General features: G+C 36.9%; 1 protein-coding gene across 3 annotated transcripts in view; it reads right to left on the bottom strand.

Moving 5' to 3' along the window:
* Positions 1-20441, bottom strand: part of OCA2 (OCA2 melanosomal transmembrane protein) — a 185602-nt gene that overhangs the window by 39648 nt on the left and 125513 nt on the right. For all 3 annotated transcript variants that reach the window (XM_068182671.1, XM_068182669.1, XM_068182670.1), the window contains 2 exons: positions 13194-13287; positions 74-167 (listed from right to left, as the gene is read on the bottom strand). In XM_068182671.1, coding sequence (XP_068038772.1) covers positions 74-167; positions 13194-13287 — 188 coding nt within the window. The remainder of the gene's footprint in view (positions 1-73; positions 168-13193; positions 13288-20441) is intronic.

The raw sequence follows: 20441 nt of genomic DNA, 5'->3' as shown, positions 1-20441 counted from the left end.
GTTTGCCAAGAGAGGAAAAAAACAAAAACAAAAACAAAAAAACAGATTGAATATGAGAAGTTTAAAATTGTACCTGAAGAACTCCATGAAAGAGAAGCCATAACCATGCTGTTCAGCAATTCCAGCACAAACAACATTTGCAGATGCTCCAATCAATGTTCCATTACCTGCAGTTCAGAAAATAAAGACCAGTTTATAGTTGTGGTCTCTTTCTTACTCCTCCTCTGTTTATTCTGTGTTGAAGTCCTAAGATGTACTTGTTACAAAATGAAAAATCAATTTCTGTTGTATATAGGCTTGGAAAGAAACATACAGTCAATACCTCCTCATCCTACAAGTAGTTTCATGTTTTGAAATATAAGCCTAGTATTATTCCCTGGCTCTACTTAGGCCAGAAAAAATAGGGAAGGAACATAGCACCAATAAGAAAATAACACCAGAGACCTGCATTCAGATAAACCTGGTTTTTAGTTTTACTTAACTAGAAGGTGCCATCAGATAAGGTGAAAAAATGAGATAGTTTGAGGATGCTAAGAAAAATTGATACCTTTTTTCCTAATGCCAACTTGATATTGACACTGTAGTGATTTCTTTATTGATAAATTAAGTAATCTGTAAGATTTGTTTGGGGTTTTTTAATAGAAAGTAAAACACAGTAAGTGTCACAATGGAGGGGACTGGATCTGTTTCACATCTCTCTCCTAAGGCAAAAGGATCACAGACTTTGTTTACCTAATGACCATGGTTCTTCAATAAATAAGGAAACATAATTTTATTCAGTGAAGTTTACCAAATTAACGTATACAAGCCCCCACATGAGAGGAACAAAACAAAGAAAAATAATTTGCCAGTTTATAATGTGCATCTATCCTCACTTCTCTTCTCCCAAGCCTTTTCCAGAAATCAATCTATTTCTTCATTTTCTCTGAACTTTTAACAACCTCGCAATGTACAGAAGTCAGGTATTCAGAGCTCAGAAAGACTGGCCCAATTTCTGTACCATTCCCATGAGTCATAGCTCAGACTTATACATGCTGCATACTTGACTTCCACAAAGCAGGTGGCTCCTGCAAATGTTTCTGATCTAAGGCACGGCTCAGGAAGTGACAGTGACTCCTACATGCTTTTCTTTAACTGAAGTTTTGAACAAAGGTAACAATCTAAGAGGTTTTTTTCAATATACTTTAGTAAGTCATCTCTTTTGCCATACATCACTACATTAGCAAACCATTATTCTAACCAGTGGCTTTCCTTCCCTCCATTGGTGTGTAGTTACTCTTCTTGCTTCAGTTCTATTAAAAATTTTAGCTCCATGGAAACTCTTCTGGTCTGACTTTGAGAGAAACAGATCATAATGTAATGAATGTAATTAATTGTTTTGATTCAGTAAATGTTTCAGGTCACCCAGAGATCAGTGTACCAAAAATTATCTCAGAATAAAGGCAGAAGAATTATTCCCTCAAAGTATTCACACGTGGTACTGTTATGGCCTACTGCACCTGAAAATGCACACAAAATTAGCAGATGTCTGAAAATATTATTAAAAAATAATATAACACTCTTAAATTTAAAAAAAAAAAAAAAGGGGTTTAATTCAGATGATTTTGGCTGGTCATTATAGTGACAAAGTAACAAATCTGAGAGAAAAAATAAACTCCAAAAGTCACTCAGGACTTTTTTATTATTATTTTTAGTTGACTTCATGAAAACCAAAGCTTTCCAATAAAAAGCCCTGATATGACAAAATTTTTTCCAATTGAGTCCAAAGAAAATGCATGATTCCTTTTTATTCCAGGATGGTCAATTATTATCAGCACACATTAGGCAGCAAACTAAGATTTTCATCCTGGAGTAGAGATCTGAACAAAGGTATCTATTGTCTCAGGTGAATGGCCTAAGCATCACCTATTAAGAACAATAGACTGGTTTTATTTTCTGATCAGCAGCTCTTGAGCAGATGCCACCACGGAATAAGGAAGACACAGACATACTGGAGATTTCTTGAGAGGAGAAAAGCGCTCCACTCCCACTCCCTCTAATCCCAAATAGACATTTTATTTTGTATATTTAATTCTCCCTCTATGTTTCTTTAAAAATTCTTTTTCTTTCTGCTCTCCTAGGAGCTATGCTAGGTGACCTCCTTCCTACTTGCTGTTTTTAAGGCTTTGACATTGCAAAGGAGCTGGAGCTCAGTGCAGAGATTCTGCCTGTCTCTGAGGAGTTCTGCTGATGCTGGTGAAACTGCACATCAATACAAGGGTGTATCCTTATTGATCACAAAACTATTGTGATCATCTTTGTGAGACACTAAGAATTTTTTGTAACCTCGGCTTCTTTTCATACACAGAAAACCACCTCCACATGTGCTTTAGGTGAGCAGAAAAAGGAATTATTAACATCATAAGAGGAACTGAAACCTTTAAAAAATAGTGTCTAGCGCTGGTCATTAGAAACATCACAGCTCATTTCTCTTGCTCCCTCTGTCTTTGCTTCAAAATATATCCTAATTACTTTAATGCATGTTTAAGAATATAAAACTGAACTTGAACAGCTTTCCAGGTAGGTGCTGCCATGAGAAAGCCAAGACACAAGGCATGTGGCTTAATGTGAGAACAGAACAAATGAATACAGCTGATGTAATTAGAGGAGTCAGGAAGGAACACTTCAGGAATTTCCAATTCCAAACTAATCACTAGTCTACAACATTCAAACATTTCATGAGAGTTTTCTGCTCTATGTATAGCACAACCAGTCATCACTCTCAGAATAATGTTACTGCAGACAAGGAATATAGCTGTGGCTTCAAATTAAAGAAATGAGACTGTAACTGTGCTTGTCCCATGGCTCTGACTAGATACAGTCGAGATCTCCAAACAGCACGAGCTTTCCTATACTGCATGGGCTACAGTAATGCCTTCACATAATGAAGTATTATAGAAAGAGTTTCTGCTTCAGCAGTGAATTGATTTCCCCAAGTAGATTTCACTTGAGAAGAAATCGTCACCTTAAATGTTATCTGTGAGGAACAGCATTACTTTTTCATTTGTTTGGAGCGTGTGTGCAGTTTAATTAGGCACTGGCTCAGCAGGCTTCAAGGAACTGCACTCAAACTAACAATAGAAGCAAACTTTTGTTTCACCTCCCAGGAACATCTGTCTCCATGGCATGGGTTTAACTCAGTAGTGAAATAGCAACACCGTAATCCTCCGAATCATGGAAAACTCAAGCCTAAGTCGATGTACACAGAAACCTATACATTAAATTCATTCTGATTGATGCAAATTAAGAATAGACATTTTTTAGGACTTCACCCAGTCTTGACTTCATCTTCATTTTCACATCATCTGCAATCTCAAGAACAATTCAGCTTTAAAAGGCTCCTGCTTGCTTGTTTGTTTGCTCAAAACAAAATAACACATGGGTCAACTGTATCAACACATTGCAACAACCAATCTGTTTTGAGGACTCCTATTGTAACTTTGTTGATGACTCCTACTCACCCTTTATCTCAAGGCAGATGGGTACTGAGAAACCCGATTCACTGCGATGAATTGTAATATTTCTAATGTCAGCAGTACGTGATATCTCTGAAGTAAGTAATGCATTTTATTCTGAATATCTGTTCTTCCTTTTTTTACTTGACAGACTACATACACTGCTGTCAATATCAACTATGCTTAATAGTTCATAAGCATGAAATCAAGAGAGACCTTTTTTCTTAATGAAAAAAATAGTAATTCTAATTAGCTCTTTATGCTATGACAGAGGAATCCTCACAGATCGTAATCCTTCTTCAATGGAACTGCCCTAGTTTTGCACAATCATTTCAAAAACAAAGTAGAAGATCTACTGCTTCCATCTAGAAAAGGTAATATAAGGATTTCTTTCTGGTATTTCTCAAGGCAAATAACTTTGAATATCTTTAGGGAATGTGAAATCAACCCCAAGGGTAAGACAGTATTTAAGAGTTTTAGTTAAGAATAAATCTATGAAGAAATATGCAAGCCCCACACATTAAAATGTGCCTTTTCATCCCCAGCTAACTTAGAGCTACAGGAAGCAGGAAGATGGTGACAAGGTTTGGTAAGCCTGTTTTGATGCCTGCACTATCTACCAGCCATGATTCTTCCAGACTTCTTCTTCCCTTTGTACCTGCATCTTCACAGCCCAGCTCTCAGCTATTGCCCTTTGCTGCATGGCTCCTTCACACACTGCCAAATCTGAACCCAGACCTTGCACACCACACACAGTGCACCTCTCATGGGCTCAGACAGCCTCTTCCTCAGCAGAGAGAGTTTGCCCAAGTCACTATAACCTGCAATGCACTGAAAATCAGTGCTGGGGGAACCTACTAGACTTACTGAAAGAAGGGGCTGGGAAATCAGATTAGAATCACGGCAAGAAAAGGGAGAGAGTTTGAATCAATAATGTGCATCCTCTGACTTCAAGCCTCATCCTATGATGTTGATTTTCACTTGTCAGCAGCACATCTATTATATCTAAATGCTGTTAATTCTCAGGAGTCCCTTTGGTATTGTCCCCTCAAGAGCAAGTCTAACCCTTTTTTTTTTTTTTTTTTTTGCTGTGTTAATATGTTCGCTTGGAGAATCACCTCACAGTGCCTGGCAAGATTAGTGTTTATTACTCAAATCACTGAGAAATCAAAGGGAAGGCATTATCACTAATAAAGCTGTTTGGCCTAGCATGGGCAGCCATCATAACAGTAACTTCCTTGAATATAAAGGAGATAATACCTTGGGTAACAACCAAGTGGATGGCTAACAGAAAAGTTTGTTTTGCTGTGAAAATTACAGACCATTTCCTTTCCACATGCCCTGAGAGTGGAGAACAAACTATACCTGTGCTTTAACCAAGAGGCATTCTGCATTTTCTCTCTCCTGCATCTCAGGACAACTAATGCAGAAGTAAAAAGACTACCCTGTTTTTGTGTCAACACAAGCTTTTCCCTAGCCTTTAATAAGCAACTGTGACAGGCCCAGTTTTACACAGGACAACTTTTTTGCCTTGTCCAGACAAGGATTGTCTTTCTAAAACAAGGAGTTTTCCGCAGTCATGAATAATTTTAGGGTGAGGATTCTCAGCCCTGCTTTTTGCTGTAACGAACCATTCCATTACAGTATACAGAATACTGATATCAGTATCAAAGTAAAACTTACTGAAGGAAGCTCCTTGCTTCCAAGGCATTTTTAAAAGAAAATCCTGTGCAGTCCCCCATATAATTTATATTGTAAAAATAAAGGGAGATTGATGGGCCTGGCTTCCATTCCACAGCATATTCTCTTCTTAAAGCAAAGGTTGAGCAAATGTAACAAATCTGTCTGCCGAAATGAACACTGGCCAGCTCTGGTTTTGATTAGCCTTATAGAAGACAGCCTTCATAGCTTTGATAAATTTTCAGTTTCACACAAAAGTAATACAGATTTTCCTCATTAAAAAAAAAAAAAAGAAAACCACATTTATATTCATCTGTTCTCTGTCCACAAATCTTAATACCTTCTAATAATGGGCAAGACTTGAATAACTTAATCTTTTTATGTGCAAAAATTAATAAGCCAGATAATCAAACATTGTCATCAATAAAGAGAATCAAGGTCAATTGAACAGTAGCAGTCCCTAAACAGGACATCAAGTCACAGGCATGCACAAACTCACTTAATATTTTTATTTGTGATAAAATGCAGTCTTGTGATACCAACATTTTTTATTTTACTGTTTTGGAAACATTTTGAATGGTATATTTATACATAAATGCAGAAACATGGACATAATAGGCAAAAAAATGAAAAAAACATGAGTGAAAGTTTTGAGTTCAGTTATCAAAAAATTTCATTGAACTGCATTTAACCCAATGCTTTCAGTCAGGTAAAATTTACCACTTTTTCTCTACAAGCCACTACATTTATCACTACAACACCACCAGCAGGACAGTTGTATAAGAATTACACTAGTAAATGCTCATTGTTTCCTTTTTGCTAAGAGAGGAAAAGGAGAAATTTAAATTTGTCATTCTTCTACCAGAAGTGTGAAATAAGGTGAGTTGCTGAACATCCTGCACTTGTTACTTTAGTGACCTAAAGAAATTCATAAAGTTCTATGAAATCCAGACATCTGTAAAGAATACATAAAATCTGAGGTGACCACTAAAGCCACATTTCTCCTCAAAGTCAACCTACCCAGTGCAAGTGTAAAAAATACCATTATAATGATGGATAGTGCCAGCTGTCTGACACACCATTCCCCTATGCCCTGAGATACATATTCAAGTAGCTTTCACTTAATGCTTTTAATACTGCACATATTTCATATTTTAATGCTGCACATATTTCATCGCTGATTTTTAGATTCAAAGACTAAAACTATGTCTCCGTTTCACAGCTTTGCCACATGTCATGTTAATGGGGACTAAATATTGAAAAAATGTTTCATATACAGAAACCTGGCATAAGAGCACATTATTCAGCTTTATCATAATATACTTTGAAGATAACTGTGCAAAATAGATTTATCAATATCTATATAAATAATGTCTAGAGCATGATTATAACTTTCCTTAGTGTCATACAGATTATCTGATTTGTCAATATAAATCAATATGAATATTGCAAGATTTTTTTCCTCCTCAAGGTGCAGAAGAGGGGGCATTGCCTGGAAAGTGTCAGCTGAGGAAAAAAAGTAGATAATCCAGTATTATATCCTGCACTTAAATGTTTTGAGTCCTGCTGTAGCTTCCCTGCCTTGTTCTGTCTGATAGTCCAAGTGCTATCTTCTAACTGAATATAGCTCTTCTGCTGACAGCTACTCAGAGTCTGTGTTCTCATACTGCAGTAACTCACCTATACAGCATAATCATTTGCCTATTCCATATAATTCTGAAAATAGAAGTGGCTAAGGCTTCTGGAAAGAACCTTCTGTCATTTATGATAAAGAAATGCACAAAGCAAGTAAAGAAAATTAAATGCATCTCCACATATACTTTGTAGGAGTCCCAATGCTATGCCTGATCATTATCCTATCTCTAATTTGCAGAATTTTATAGCTTGCAGTTATTTTACACAGATTGAAAACCCTTAATAGAAGCAGTTTAAAGTTATCAGTAATGCTAGCATTATAATCAAGTGATTTTGGTGTTTGGTATAAATTTATTTTCTAAATCAATATTACATATTCCACATAGCTGTCTTGTTTCTAATTTAAAGTCTAAAATTTACCACCCAAACTATAAATCCTCATCAATGCAGCTGAAACAGTATCCTTTATCCATATGCTTCATATTTCACCCTTAATGGCATGCATCTATCGACATATGCATGTCTGCCAAGGTAAATTTTTTCAAGCTTACAAAAATGTCCTTGCTGGGAGGTAATTCTCCATATTATCTCCGTACCTTAAACCCAAACTTGTCTCTGATATGTCTCTGCCTTGCCTTCATACAGATAAAGATATGTCTGTCAAATGGACACACTCAGTTTTTCCTGGTTTTACATTTTAGGCTCAAAATTTTCTTCTGCATGTCCTCCATACCACAGGGGACAACCTTTGGCAATCTTAGATAATATCCTTTAGTTGCAGGGAGTCTGGAAACAAGCCTGGGTCTCACACCAAGGACTTTTCAGCACTGCTGGGCTGTAAGAACTTCACACTGAAAAAGCATGACGATATCTCAGAGCTTGAATGTAATGAAAGAGCTAAGGAAAAGAGCAACTGGGTTTTTATAGAAGGTTACAGATTCTGGCTCTTGCAGAAAACAGCCAGAGGACAGTTTGGGCTCTCAGGTATTAATTGAGTAAAAGAGTTCTCATGCGTATATCCAGTGTTTTTCACACTACAATAAAACCCAAAAACTTTCAGGTAACATCTGAATGAGCTTGTCATTAAGAACAAGAAAGGAATACTACCATTTAATGGACAGCAGACACTGTTGAATTAGTTTCCATCACTGCAAACATCATAGAAACAATGCAAAGTACATTTAGAAAGCAAATTAGATATTAGTGGAAGACATACAAAAAACATGCTTCTAGATATGGACAATTTAAAGGTATAATGCTGCTATAGACTGGCCTGAGGTCTTTAAATAAAAACTGTGAGGTGTTTCCTAAATTTCCCTATTTGATTTGCCTGCCTTTCAAGGTCAAGAGCAGCAACATCCTTTACCTTTTGAATGATTGCTCTCATTCCCTACAATAACACTCTTTGATTTGGATTGAGTTTTATATTGATAAAAAAAAATATTTATCTGAATCTGGACTGTCTTGTCCATAAGACATAGAACTGAGCCCCAGGATTTCTTGTCATTAAAAGACTCTTTTAGAACCAACAGCATCTTCCAGTATTCATGTCCTGGTTAAAATCAAGCTCAGGTAGGTATATTGTCTCTACCAAAAATTTTCCTACAGTTTCAACTGCACATTTTATACAACAATAAATTTCAAAAACAAAGCTGAATAGTACCCCTCCTAAATAACAGCTATATTTTTAGACCATGCATTCAATTTTTGGTAGACTTTTTAATCTTTCAAATTGAAAAGTGTTATACAAATTTGATCTGTTATAACTATAAAAGAACAGTAAAGTAGCTACAGTTTTTTATAATGTTCATTATCACATATTTATTACATTTTATGCTTTCTGAAGGATATAACTTTTCCTCATATAGCAGAGAAGGAGGGTTGGTTTATGAATATAAACAAGATTTTTAGCTTTATACCTTCAGCGTGTCTGAAGCTTTAAACCTAGTTTAAGATATTATTGAGCAGAATCGGCAGGAATAATAAATCAGTGATACTCCACTGTGCAAGGTCCCATCTGCACCAGGGACATTAGAAGGGCTGCTGAGAGGCAGAATAGCTACAGCACTGGACTATTGAGAGCAATCCCACTGTTTAGCTACACTGTGGGATAGCTGTAATAGCTATAATTAGCACAATGTCCTGTGGATAATGAATTTTATTCACACCTGGGTTTTGACCCTGTAAGGTTAGAAGAAAAGTGCCAGCAATCCTCTCTTCCTGCCTCCTGTCTTGACATAGAGCCTACAGCTGAGTTGTGTCGCCAGAATAGCACAACTGAATGCATCCTAGAAACTGCCTATTTCTGCAGAATTGTAACAGTAATGACTTCCAGGTATTGTCCTTCAGGAAAATATACAGAGAAGGAAAATAGTGCAAAACTATACATTGTAAAAAATATCCCCTCTGGACCACATTAATAGTCACTGCAACAGAGTTTTTGCACTCTTCTATGCTAGCAACTGAGATCTCAGAAGGTAGGAACTTTCAAAAATAAATTTGATATTTTTCTTTTTTTTTTTCAAAAGCATACTGTTTATAAATAATGAAAAAGAGAGAGAGAGAAAGAGATAAAAAGGCAAATCAATGCCAGTTCTTTAAATGTCAAATGTATAAAAACCCTCAAATAATATTTTAGCTATAACCTCTCAGCTCAGTAAATAGTCTAGTTCTACACAATTGAACAATCTTAGCAGGTGAATTTCTGACTGTACACTTACTCAATTTAAGTTGAATCCTTATTTTATGTTCTTTTAAAAGTCATGAGCCAAAATAAAAAGTGCAATTAAAGTTCCTCTTGTTCTGAAATTTCTGTAGCTAGCAACCTTCATTTGCTCTCCAAAATTTCAGCATTCCCTAGACACTATTGGAAGGTCTGCATAAAACTCAGTCTCCAGAGTGCTATAATTCCATCAGTACTAGAATACAAAATACTTATAAATGAAGCTTCAGTCAGAGCCCTTTCATGCTAAAGTAATACAGATTCATCAGAAGACCCCATAAGTGTCTTCCTTAATTACTTCCTTTAGTACCTTTTATATTTCCTGTTTTCTTTCCCTTCATTGTTAACATGTAATTGAAATACTGGTAGATCACACTTAAAAAAACTCCACGAGCAACACAATTTTTCCAGATACTTAGCCTGACCCCTAACTTCCAGGAAGATGTGAATTAATAGGGTTGTTCAGCATCCAGAAGATTTCACTAATCAAAATCCCCAAAAGCCAATTCACTTCACCTGTCTTTGGGAATTCCTCTCAGTCACATGAGGGGCTCCAGTGTGCTCTGCAGAGATCATCTGGCAATTTCAGTGGATGAATAAACACCTTGGTTGTACCACTATCTCCATCACCAAATATTGAGGCTGGGGCAGCCAGACTCCTAACTTACTACTTAAGTTCTTCTAGTTACCTGGGACAAATAAAGATCTAAATTTCCAGAACCAGATGCCCTGGAAAATTATCATTTTTATTTCTTAACTGCGTAAGATTGATCTGACCTGAACAAGAAAATTTCTGCCAAAAAGAACAGGCCAACTATGAGCAATATCCAGAGAATTCGAAATTGTGACACTCTCACCAGGAACTCATCATGGTCATCACTGTCCTTGGCTTTCTTGATTAAGAGACAGGATTTTTCATTCCTGCTCATCTTCAGAGACACATTTCAAAGAACAAGGAGCATCTCTGTGATATTCCTTTACTCCTTTTGTCTGAGCACCAGGCTATGAAAGACAGAAATTTAGCAGCAGCAGCTCTCTTTTGGGAGACAATGACAACAATGTGACAGTTATACCATCAAAGGTCTTTTCATATTATTTGAGACTGACTCCATCCTTCTTTCATTTCCAGGACAACAGTTAAAGTAATGAAGGAAAATTACTGCCTTATCTCATCCTATCATCTTCCAAATATGTAGCTGCCTGTGCACTTTGTGACAATAGGAATAAAGTAATTGAAACCACTGGAAATTTTTTAGGAGAAAATGGATGCCGTTTTCCAAGACAGGCACAAATGCTGATGCTCCCTTTACAGACACATCAGCAGTGTTTACCCTGAACGACTGAAATGTTATCAAATTACCAGAAATGAAGTTCTGAATTATGCAGTAAACAGCTAACCCTACAATATGTAGTTGTAATGTATTATTTCATTATTTCTACAGAATATCTTGTTTGTCAAGTTCCCTTGGTTGCATAAGCAGTGATAAGATCCAATCTTTTGCCCTAAGCACCAGGCAATAATGATATCATTGTCATCTACTCCTTCTGCAGCTGCATTAGTCTATCTTGAGGATTCCTTCACACACTTCAGGGATGATGGGAATTCTCTTTTGGAAATAATCCTTAAGGATCATCAACACCTCCTTTTTTAAGAATGAAAAGCCCCCTTTTCCACACTTTTCAAGGCTGCATCTTTTAAAGCTAAAGCTTTCATATACTTCTTATTCTCCAACAATAAGCTCCTGTCCATTAGCTTTTCATCAATGGAAAAACAGAAGCATATTAAATTTCAGCCTAACACTCCTTAGAAGATATTTGCCGGTATAAGTCAGCATATGCTCAGCTTTATCCTAATAGAGAACAGGCAGGAATGTTTAAGCTTTTGCTAATAATGATCAAATATTTTATCCAAATATTTGTGTGGATCTGAACACCTAGGTATCTCATATGGATCTCTAATCTCTTTAATTCAAATCACTCCCATGCTACTGTTTACCATTTTAATGTTGTCTCATACTGCATACACACAGAAATCTCTCAAAATCCAGGCAGTCTTTCAGCAAATCAAACTAAAGGAATTTGGGTTAAGACAATAACTGATAGTTTAGGAAAATCAGCTGAGACTGGTAAAGGCTCCAAGGCTGGTAAAGCACATCCAGCTCAGAATATGTCAGCGTAATCTGACTGACTTTTTATTCCTTATGCTTTTTTTTTAATCTGAAAATTTAATGAAATGAGAGTATGTTCAGTGATCAACAAATTCACAGAATCATAGTGTCAGTTAGGTTGAAAAAGACCTCTAAGAAATCTGAGTCCTATAAAAAGGTGAAGCAGTACAATCTTTTTATGGTAAATATCTATATCAAGATATGCTGATTATTCCAATCACTGGTATTAAAGAGGAACAGATTAAAGTCGCATATAATGATGAGTAATGACAAGCACAAAGAGATATTCCTCAAATTAATAACTGGTGAAATTGTCCTGCCTTTGCAACATGCTCTTAAAATTCAATCTGTAAATTACATCACTGTAATCATTGTTAGGTATTTAGGTCACTTGTACTAGCAACCGCTTAGCTGAATAAACAAACCTGAACTTGTATTGCACACAAAACTGGTTTTAGTTATCCCTGAGGAGTCACAGGAACTGTTTGGAGGGGCACGGAGGGGAAGAAGGTGGTGGAGCCATGGTGGAACAACAAGTAATTAATTTTAACTTTATAAAATTTAACTACTTAAATATTTAGGGATCAAAACACAGCTAATACAACATAATTAGCATTAAAATTCTAAGTAGTAAAAAAATAGTACTAACTTTATTTCTCATTTAAAACTTACACATTTTAATGGCACTTAGTGGACTTGCTATATGGAAACATTGTATGGTAATGTCTTCACAAGCCATTTCCAAAATGTAAAAAAATCCTTGTAAGTATTAATTTAAAAACTACTGGATTGCTATTCTCTTTTGTTCTTATAAGAAATATAGTCAAAATCCAGGGCATACATGCTACCTTTTTAATTAAAAAAAGTTAAAACAATCACAAAAACATGTCCTTGTTTTGTGCTAATGTACCTGACAATACACAAAATCCCAGTTAACACCAAGATGGGCACTAGAAGAATGGCTGTTAGATTCATTATTAAAGGTACATTTCCCAAACATTTCAAAAGTATTTTCCTTACAATGAGGAGTAAAAATAGGTCAGCAATGGATACTGAAATAATTTCTGTATCCAGAACCAGCCAGAAAACCTTCCAGTGACTTCAGCAGATTTTGAATCAAGCATTCAGATCTTAGCTATTATACACTTTCTGCATCTTTTCAATGAGCCATGATGGCTTTCTGTTCTGAAAGCCAAATGTATCTTTGTCTTTTCTCTCACAAAAGATCAGAACCCTATAAGCACCATCTGGACTGTTTCTATGTATGTCTGTAGATTATGCAGATACAGACTTCAAACACAGACTGCAAAAATCCTATTGTAGCAGCAGCAACTGACTGGGATCTTCATCCAGGAATGCTTTGAAATCAAAGGAACTGAATCAGGCTCTCCATATGCCTTGCACAGTAAAATGATTGAACCTATTGTGCCAGTTTATACACGTAACAGTTGCACAGCTGTTACCTGATGTTGGCTTTCTCACATAAACCCTTACCTCCAAGGCACGCACCCATGGCCAATGAGAAGATTAATGGTTTCATAGGCAAGTTAACATCTGGATCTTTACTCAGATTGAGAAGCACAGGAATCTGTGGTTCAAGAAGAAAAGAGAGAGAATCAGAAGACATAATCCAACCATCAGCACAACATAAGTAAAGTTCATTAAAGGAAACAACTTAAATCACCAGTAAGTCCAAAGAGTAATAGGGGGAGAGGGGGAGGGAATTTTTTTTTGCTCTTGATGTTGTTTTTCTTAATTAGTTTCTTTGCATCATATGTTTGATCTTTGCTCACCTTTCCCCACTGACTGTGCTAGTCCCATAGCTGAGGAGAAGCTATTGACATTAGGCCAAGCCTGACACAAGTACTGCCAACAAAACTGAGGGTGTCTTCAGGTTTTCAGTGCCTTCCATGAGACCCTTCTAGGTCTACAGGGAACTGACAGTGACTATAAATCAATTTTCCTTTCATTTCATGAAAGCTAAAGGACAGAGATGTTCTCGCTGGTGATGATGGTAAAAGATACCCAGACCTTCACAGTGAAGATGGCTGCAGTTCATGAGTCAATAACTGAAAAATTACAAATCCTTTTTGTAATCAAAAATATCTGATCTATTAGGGAAAAATTGAGAAAACTCCATTTGGCAGGTTTCTGAATTCATAAGCAGATCAGAGTTATTTTACTTCTTATTTCAACATAATATTTACCAGAGAATGTGGATTTAGTTGACTGGGAAATATTTGCAAATGGTTTAATGCCAGCCAGCAACTAAGCACCATGTGGTTCCCATCTCATACTCCCCAATACCTCCCCTTAGAGGGAAAGAAAAGCCAGGAAAAAAAACATTAAACCTTGTGGGTTGAGATAAAAACTGTTAAAATATTGAAAAAATATTATAAAAGTAATTAATAATTATCATGATAGTAAATAAGACTATTGCTATTTATTATATTAATGAAAATAAGTGACAGAAAACGGAAGTGGAATATAAATGAATTCCACATTTATCCTCTACGGTGGAAGATAAATGGATTATTTAGAATACAATCTACCTGCTGACTGCTGCCCCAGCCCAACCCCCTGAAGCAATTGGTGGCAACTGGACAACTCCCCACTGAGGGTGCCATTCTGTGGTATAGAATACCCCTTTGGCCAGTTTGTGTCAGCTCTGGTGATTATGCCCCTCACCCACCCTCCAGTGTCTTGTGCTCCTGCTCCCTGGCACAGCAAGTGAAAATGAACTGTCCTTGACTGGGGATAAGCACTACTTAGCAACAACCAGAACATCAGTGTGTTATCAAGATTATTCTTACAGGAAATTCAAAGCACAGCACTGTAGCAGCTATTACTAAGAAAATTAATCCCATGCCAGTCAAAACCAGAACAGGCAGTTTTATAGATTTCATTTAATTGCTTTAGCAAATATAATAAAATTTTGGGGAAAAAAAAAGAAGAAGAAAAAACCTGGAAAGTGAAATAAGATTTGTAGGAAGCCATAATAGACTTCATTAGGCAATTGGTATAGAGTCCAAAAATACAGCAGGCAAGATTTCTAGCCAGATCCAGCACCAGTTCTCAGTCAGTAACATTCTTCAAACTAAACAACTTCACCTTAGTTCTGAAAAATGTTGAGTTCAACATAATTTTGTGACCACTTGGATTGAAAGAATGTTGTGATCAGTACCTGTATAGAGAAAGTTATTGGGAAGGGGAGGAGTGACAATATTATTCTCCTGTTTTTAACATCTTCAGAGGTTTATGGGACCAAAAAGAGAAAGAGAAAGGATAAGAAAATGTGGAACAGTAAGACATGAAGCAAGAAGGGATTTGAGAAAATAATTGTGATATATCTTAAAATTAATGCTTTCTCAGAGTCTAGGAATTTCAATAGTGAATAGAGTTATGACTTAATCCTTCAATTTGTCATTTTAATGTATTTCACAGTTCACATTCAAGGGGTATTATCTCTTCTGCTTCCTGAAAAATGTTTTCACTTTGTTAGCTGAGTGATGCTCACCTTTATTGACTGTATGTATTCTTCTGGTATGGAGCAATATATAAGCTTAATGAAGAATTACAACCCTTTCCCCATTCCTCCCACCAGTGATGCTACTCATCCCTCTTAAACCCTCTCATCAATTAGCCTAGATAAGCTAATTTCTAAACAATTATTCTTGAATATTTCATTGCCTGAAGACATCTATTTCTATTTTAAAGCTTAGAGAATGCTTAGCATGCTCCACATTTTGTCTATTTTTTGCACAAAACAGTAAAGAAAGATGTCATTTCTCATCACAAACTTTATTTCTCTCAAACCATCACAGCTAGAACATGATATGGGAAACTTCTTAATATGAAAAAAGTTATATTTATTTAAAAACAAGTGAGTTTTTCAATATTTCCTGTTATTGAGATCAGTCCTAAAGCCATTGCCAAAAAGCTCCTCAGTGCAGAGCAAATAATGCCTCACACCCCACCAGTGCACCAGATATGCAAGGATGAGAGCAGAGGAGGGACACAGGTACTGCTCTATCAGTGATCTTCTCCTCCTGGGATGAGCAGCAGACTCACAAAGTGTGAAACCCTCTCAGCTATTTCTGCTTTCCAAAGACAGCACTTGTACAAGTAATTGCACACTCATTGTGCAAGAAGAGTAACTTAAGCAAGTTACCAGGTCCTATAGCTGTACTGTGCAGTAGAATTCAGCAGGTCACAAGTGGCCCAAATAAACTGGTTAATATTCAAGGACCTTCTCTTCCAAGCTCAAAAGCACATCCTGACAAAGAAAAAATCAGGCAAAAATGCCAGGAGGCCTACATGGAACTCCTGGACAAACAAACACAGAAAAAAGAATCTTATTGAGGGGAAAGCAATGACAGGTATCCTGGGAGTAATAGAAGGAGATTGTACAAGCAGCCAGCAATCAGGTTAAGAAAGATAAAGCTCTGATAGAGTTAAATCTGGTCAGGGACATCAAGAGCAACAAGAAAAGCTGCTATAGGTACCTCAGTGATGAAAGTAAGACTAGGGAAAATGTGGAGCAAGGAAATAGGAGACCTGATTATCCAGGACATGTGGAAATGGCTGAGGTACTCAATAACTTTTCTATCTTGTTCTTCACCAGCAAGTGTTCCAGCCACATTGCTCAAGTCACAGAAGGTAAAGATAGGGACTGGGGAATGAAGAACTACCTGCTGTAGGAAAAGATTAGGTCTGAGACCATTCTAAGGAAACAGAAGGTGTCCAAGTCCATGGGACCTGATGAGATATATCTGCAGGTCCTGAGGGAACCAGCTGAGGAAGTGACTAAGCCACAATGCATCATATTTGGGAAGTAATGGCAGTCTAGTGAAGTACCCACTGATTGGAAAAGGAGAAACATAACCCTCATTTTTTAAAAGAGAAAAAGAAAGACCTGGAGAACTACAGGCCAAGCAGTCTCCCCTCGGTACCTGGCAAGGTCATGTGGCAGATCCTCCTGGAAAGTATGCTAAGGCAAACAGAAAACAAGGAAGTGATTGATGACATCCAATATGGACGTGCTTCACTAAGTGCAAATGGTGCCTGGCAAATTTGATAGCTTTGGCCCAAATTGGAGAGGCATGGATCTGATGGACAGACCATTTGGTGGATAAGAAATTGACTGGATGGTCATACATAAAGAGTTGTGGTCAACGGCTCAATGTCCAAGGGGAACCCATTGACAAGTGTCATTCTTCAGGGTTGATATTTGGACTGGTGCCATTTAACACTTTTGTCTTCAATATGGACAAAGTGTTCAAGACCAGGTTACACAGGGCTTTGAACAACTTGGTCTAGTGGAGGGTGTCCCTTCCCATGGCAGGAGGGCTGGAATTGGATGATCTTTAAGATCTTCCAACCTAAAGCATTCCATGCTCCTATGATATTGTCTGGTTTGTCTATTTGTGCACGTCTACAAAACAGCAATTCCCACTGCTATTTTAGGGACTCATTGCTGCTCTACACCATGGGACTCCACTACACACACTTCACTAAGAACTGCCTGCAGCAAAGATGTCTTCTGTGAAAAGTGCAGAAAATATTAACAGAAAATAGAAAACAATAAAAAATAGAAAATAATAGAAAACCATAGAAAACAAACTATTTGTAGCTTCCCAAACTGTTGATGATTGCTCTGTCTCTGCAGACAGCTACAGCCTAGTCTTGCACTTTTACCAAGCAGTGAAATACAGGACATCATAGATAATTGTGGAAGGGCAGAGAGCAAGGAAATTCCAAAAATAAAGCTGGAATTAAGAACATGAGATACATGTGAAACATTCAGCACTGCAAGAGAAAAGCATCCAATAGTGTTAGAGACAATAAACAGTGGGCCAAAAGTTATTTATTTTCTAAGACCTGTCAGAGACTAAGTCACCTTGTCAGCCAGATGATTCACATATTGAGGAAATAGTATTTAAACTCAGCTAAAACAGGGATTTGCTGTGGCTGTCTTTTTACTTCTGGTAATAAAAGAAAAATACAAAGAGATGGCTTCAACATATATAGCTGATAAAACATGTAAATTAAACTAAAGAGGATACTGGTAATAACATCATGTCACTTAAAATTCTAACAGCAGAAATTCATGGCTATTCAAACATGACAATACTAGGAAAGTCCAAGCCTTGAAAATCAGGAAGTCTGCATGTCAAAGAATGTCATTGCAAGTTTAGTCTGTTGATAATGGAAAAGAAATATCAGAGGTTTAATAGAATGTCACATAGGGCATCAATAGAGCATCAATATATCTATTCTGCAGACAAAGAAAGCTGGGTATGCAACATGACAAAAACCCTTGCCATTCAAAAATTAAAATGTGAGAAATATAATAGCCAAGGTCCTGTTTAAGAATTTTTTATGATAGAACATTATCTAGGTGTTTCTTAAGCAGTTCCCAGATATAACTATATGTACTGGATTTTCAGCTGGCAACACAGATTAGATTTGCTGCTGGCAATACAGCCTTTTACATACAGTCAGAGTTCCCAGAGTTTCCCACAAAGTATTTCTCAAACTCAAAATTTGGGACCCTGAAACTGTAAAAGGACCAGTCATATCAGCTGAATGTTCACAAGTCCATGGAGCATGATGGGATTCATCCCAGACTACTGAAGAAGCCAGCAGAGGTTATGGCAGAACCCTTCTTGATCAAGGTCAAGGCCTTGGGAACCTGGGAAGGTCCCTGCTGGCTGGCAGCTTGTCAGTGTTACTCCAGTTTAGAGAAAGAGCATGAAGAAAGACCCAGAGAAACACAGACTTGTTAATCTAACCTCAGATCATGGAAAGAATACAGAAGAGATTATACTGGGTACTGTTGAAAGGCATTCAAAGAGCAATACAATCATCAGGCACAGCCAACAGGGGCTCACAGTGGGAAAGTCCTGTTTAACTAATTTAATATCCTTCCATGATAAAGTAAGTCACCCTCCTCGTGGATGAAGGGAAGGAAGTGAATGTCGTTTTTCTGTATCCTAGGAAGGCTTTTGATACTGTTCCTCACAGCATGGACACGCTGTCCAGCTGTGGGATGAGCAGGTTCACAGTGCACTGGGTGAACACCCGGCTGAAGGGCAGAGCCCAGAGGGCTGCAGTCTGGGGTTACAGCTGACTGGCAATCAGGCACCAGAGATGTTCCTCAGGGTTCTAGGGCCAGTTCTGTTCAAAATATTTATCTGAATACTTAACAATCTGAAAGCAGGAGTTGAATGCACCATTAGCAAGTTTACTGACGATAGTATACTGGGAGGTGCTGTTGACTGTCTTGAGAGACTGTATCAAATCCTTGAGCTTCTTAGAAAGGTGTTCAGTGCCCTAAACCTGTCAGGGTTTAAGAGTCATTTGGACAATATCCTTAATAACAGGCTTTCATTTTTGGTCGGTCCTGATTTGCTCAGGCAGTTGTAAAGAATGATTGCTGTGGGTCTCTTCCAAGTGAAATAGTCTATAGCATAATTCTACAATACTTTTTTACAGTATTTCTTTTACTTGGTGACAAGAAATGATTGATCGTCCTATCACTTGCAGATAGCTATCACAGTTGCCAGGCATGCTTATACAAAGAAATGCAATAAACACTCACTCATGCAGACATATATTTAATTAGGGAGCTGGATTTTCACTTTTCAATTTAGAGAGAAGAGGAAAATCCTGGGATTACAGTTCATTGCGAAATTCTCAATCCCCCATCTTGTTTTGGGGCAGTTCATTGTCTTTGCATACAGGACTAATTATTTGAAATAAGCAATTAGAAGACATTTTGAAAACTGTTTTGTCTTCATGCAGTTCAAATGCTCTATTTTAATTTAAAAAAACTAGAAGTTTGGCAAAACAGAAACAATAAAAGTACTAAACCTATGATGAGCTAAGTGCACTCAGAAACTCATTCAATTGTTTCTTGTAGGCAATTATCTTTGTACAGCATCCTCTGTAGCAAAAATATGTGCTGTGTTCTGCCCTCTTCACAGAGTTTTCAGTTTAGCAACTTCTGTATATGAATTCCATATGGTACTGACATTTTTGACTGTGGGTTACACCAGATTTACCCTTGTCTAGAGCAGAGAAGAATTTGACCAACAAAAGTGTTGCACTGAAAAGGTATTTTCAGGGCAAGGCACTTCAAATAATACACTGATCTGATTTTTGTAAATTCAGAATATTTTAGTAAGAGAGAAATTTTCTCCATGTTGCTGAAGGCTCCTGAAAATCATCGATACGTTCACTCTGTTTAAACACATGAATATTTTGCACTCTAAATTATGCCTGTCTTAAAATAACTGAAAATATTTGTTTTGTTCTTAAGACTGTAGATAATGTGTTGTGGTTTAGGATAAGGAAAAATCCTAATTTGCCTACATAGATACATAGAATCTCTTGAAAATGCCTAGTATTTCTTCTAGGAAATCATTTTCCTTATTGGTTTTCATTACTCCAAGTCATAAAACAGTTAATTCCTAGAATTCTGTGTAATGATGGCTCAGATATCTTCTAATTCCTTTTTCAAAATATCAATCTACAATTTCCACTTTTCACATCCTCTTAAGGTAAGTTAACTGACTGTTGAGTCGCCTATAAATTTTAATGTTGTCAAATCTGAAACTTTACATGAAGCAGTCAAATTTAACCAAACACAGATAAAGTGAAATTTTCAGTCTCAAGATCCATTAATTAGGCATTAATATTTTTTTCTTTTTTTTTCCTATACATAGAGCAAGCCATTAT

The sequence above is a fragment of the Anomalospiza imberbis genome, chromosome 2, assembly GCF_031753505.1.
Source record: "Anomalospiza imberbis isolate Cuckoo-Finch-1a 21T00152 chromosome 2, ASM3175350v1, whole genome shotgun sequence".
Lineage (NCBI taxonomy): Eukaryota > Metazoa > Chordata > Aves > Passeriformes > Viduidae > Anomalospiza > Anomalospiza imberbis.
This window is presented reverse-complemented; position numbering and strand designations above follow the sequence as displayed.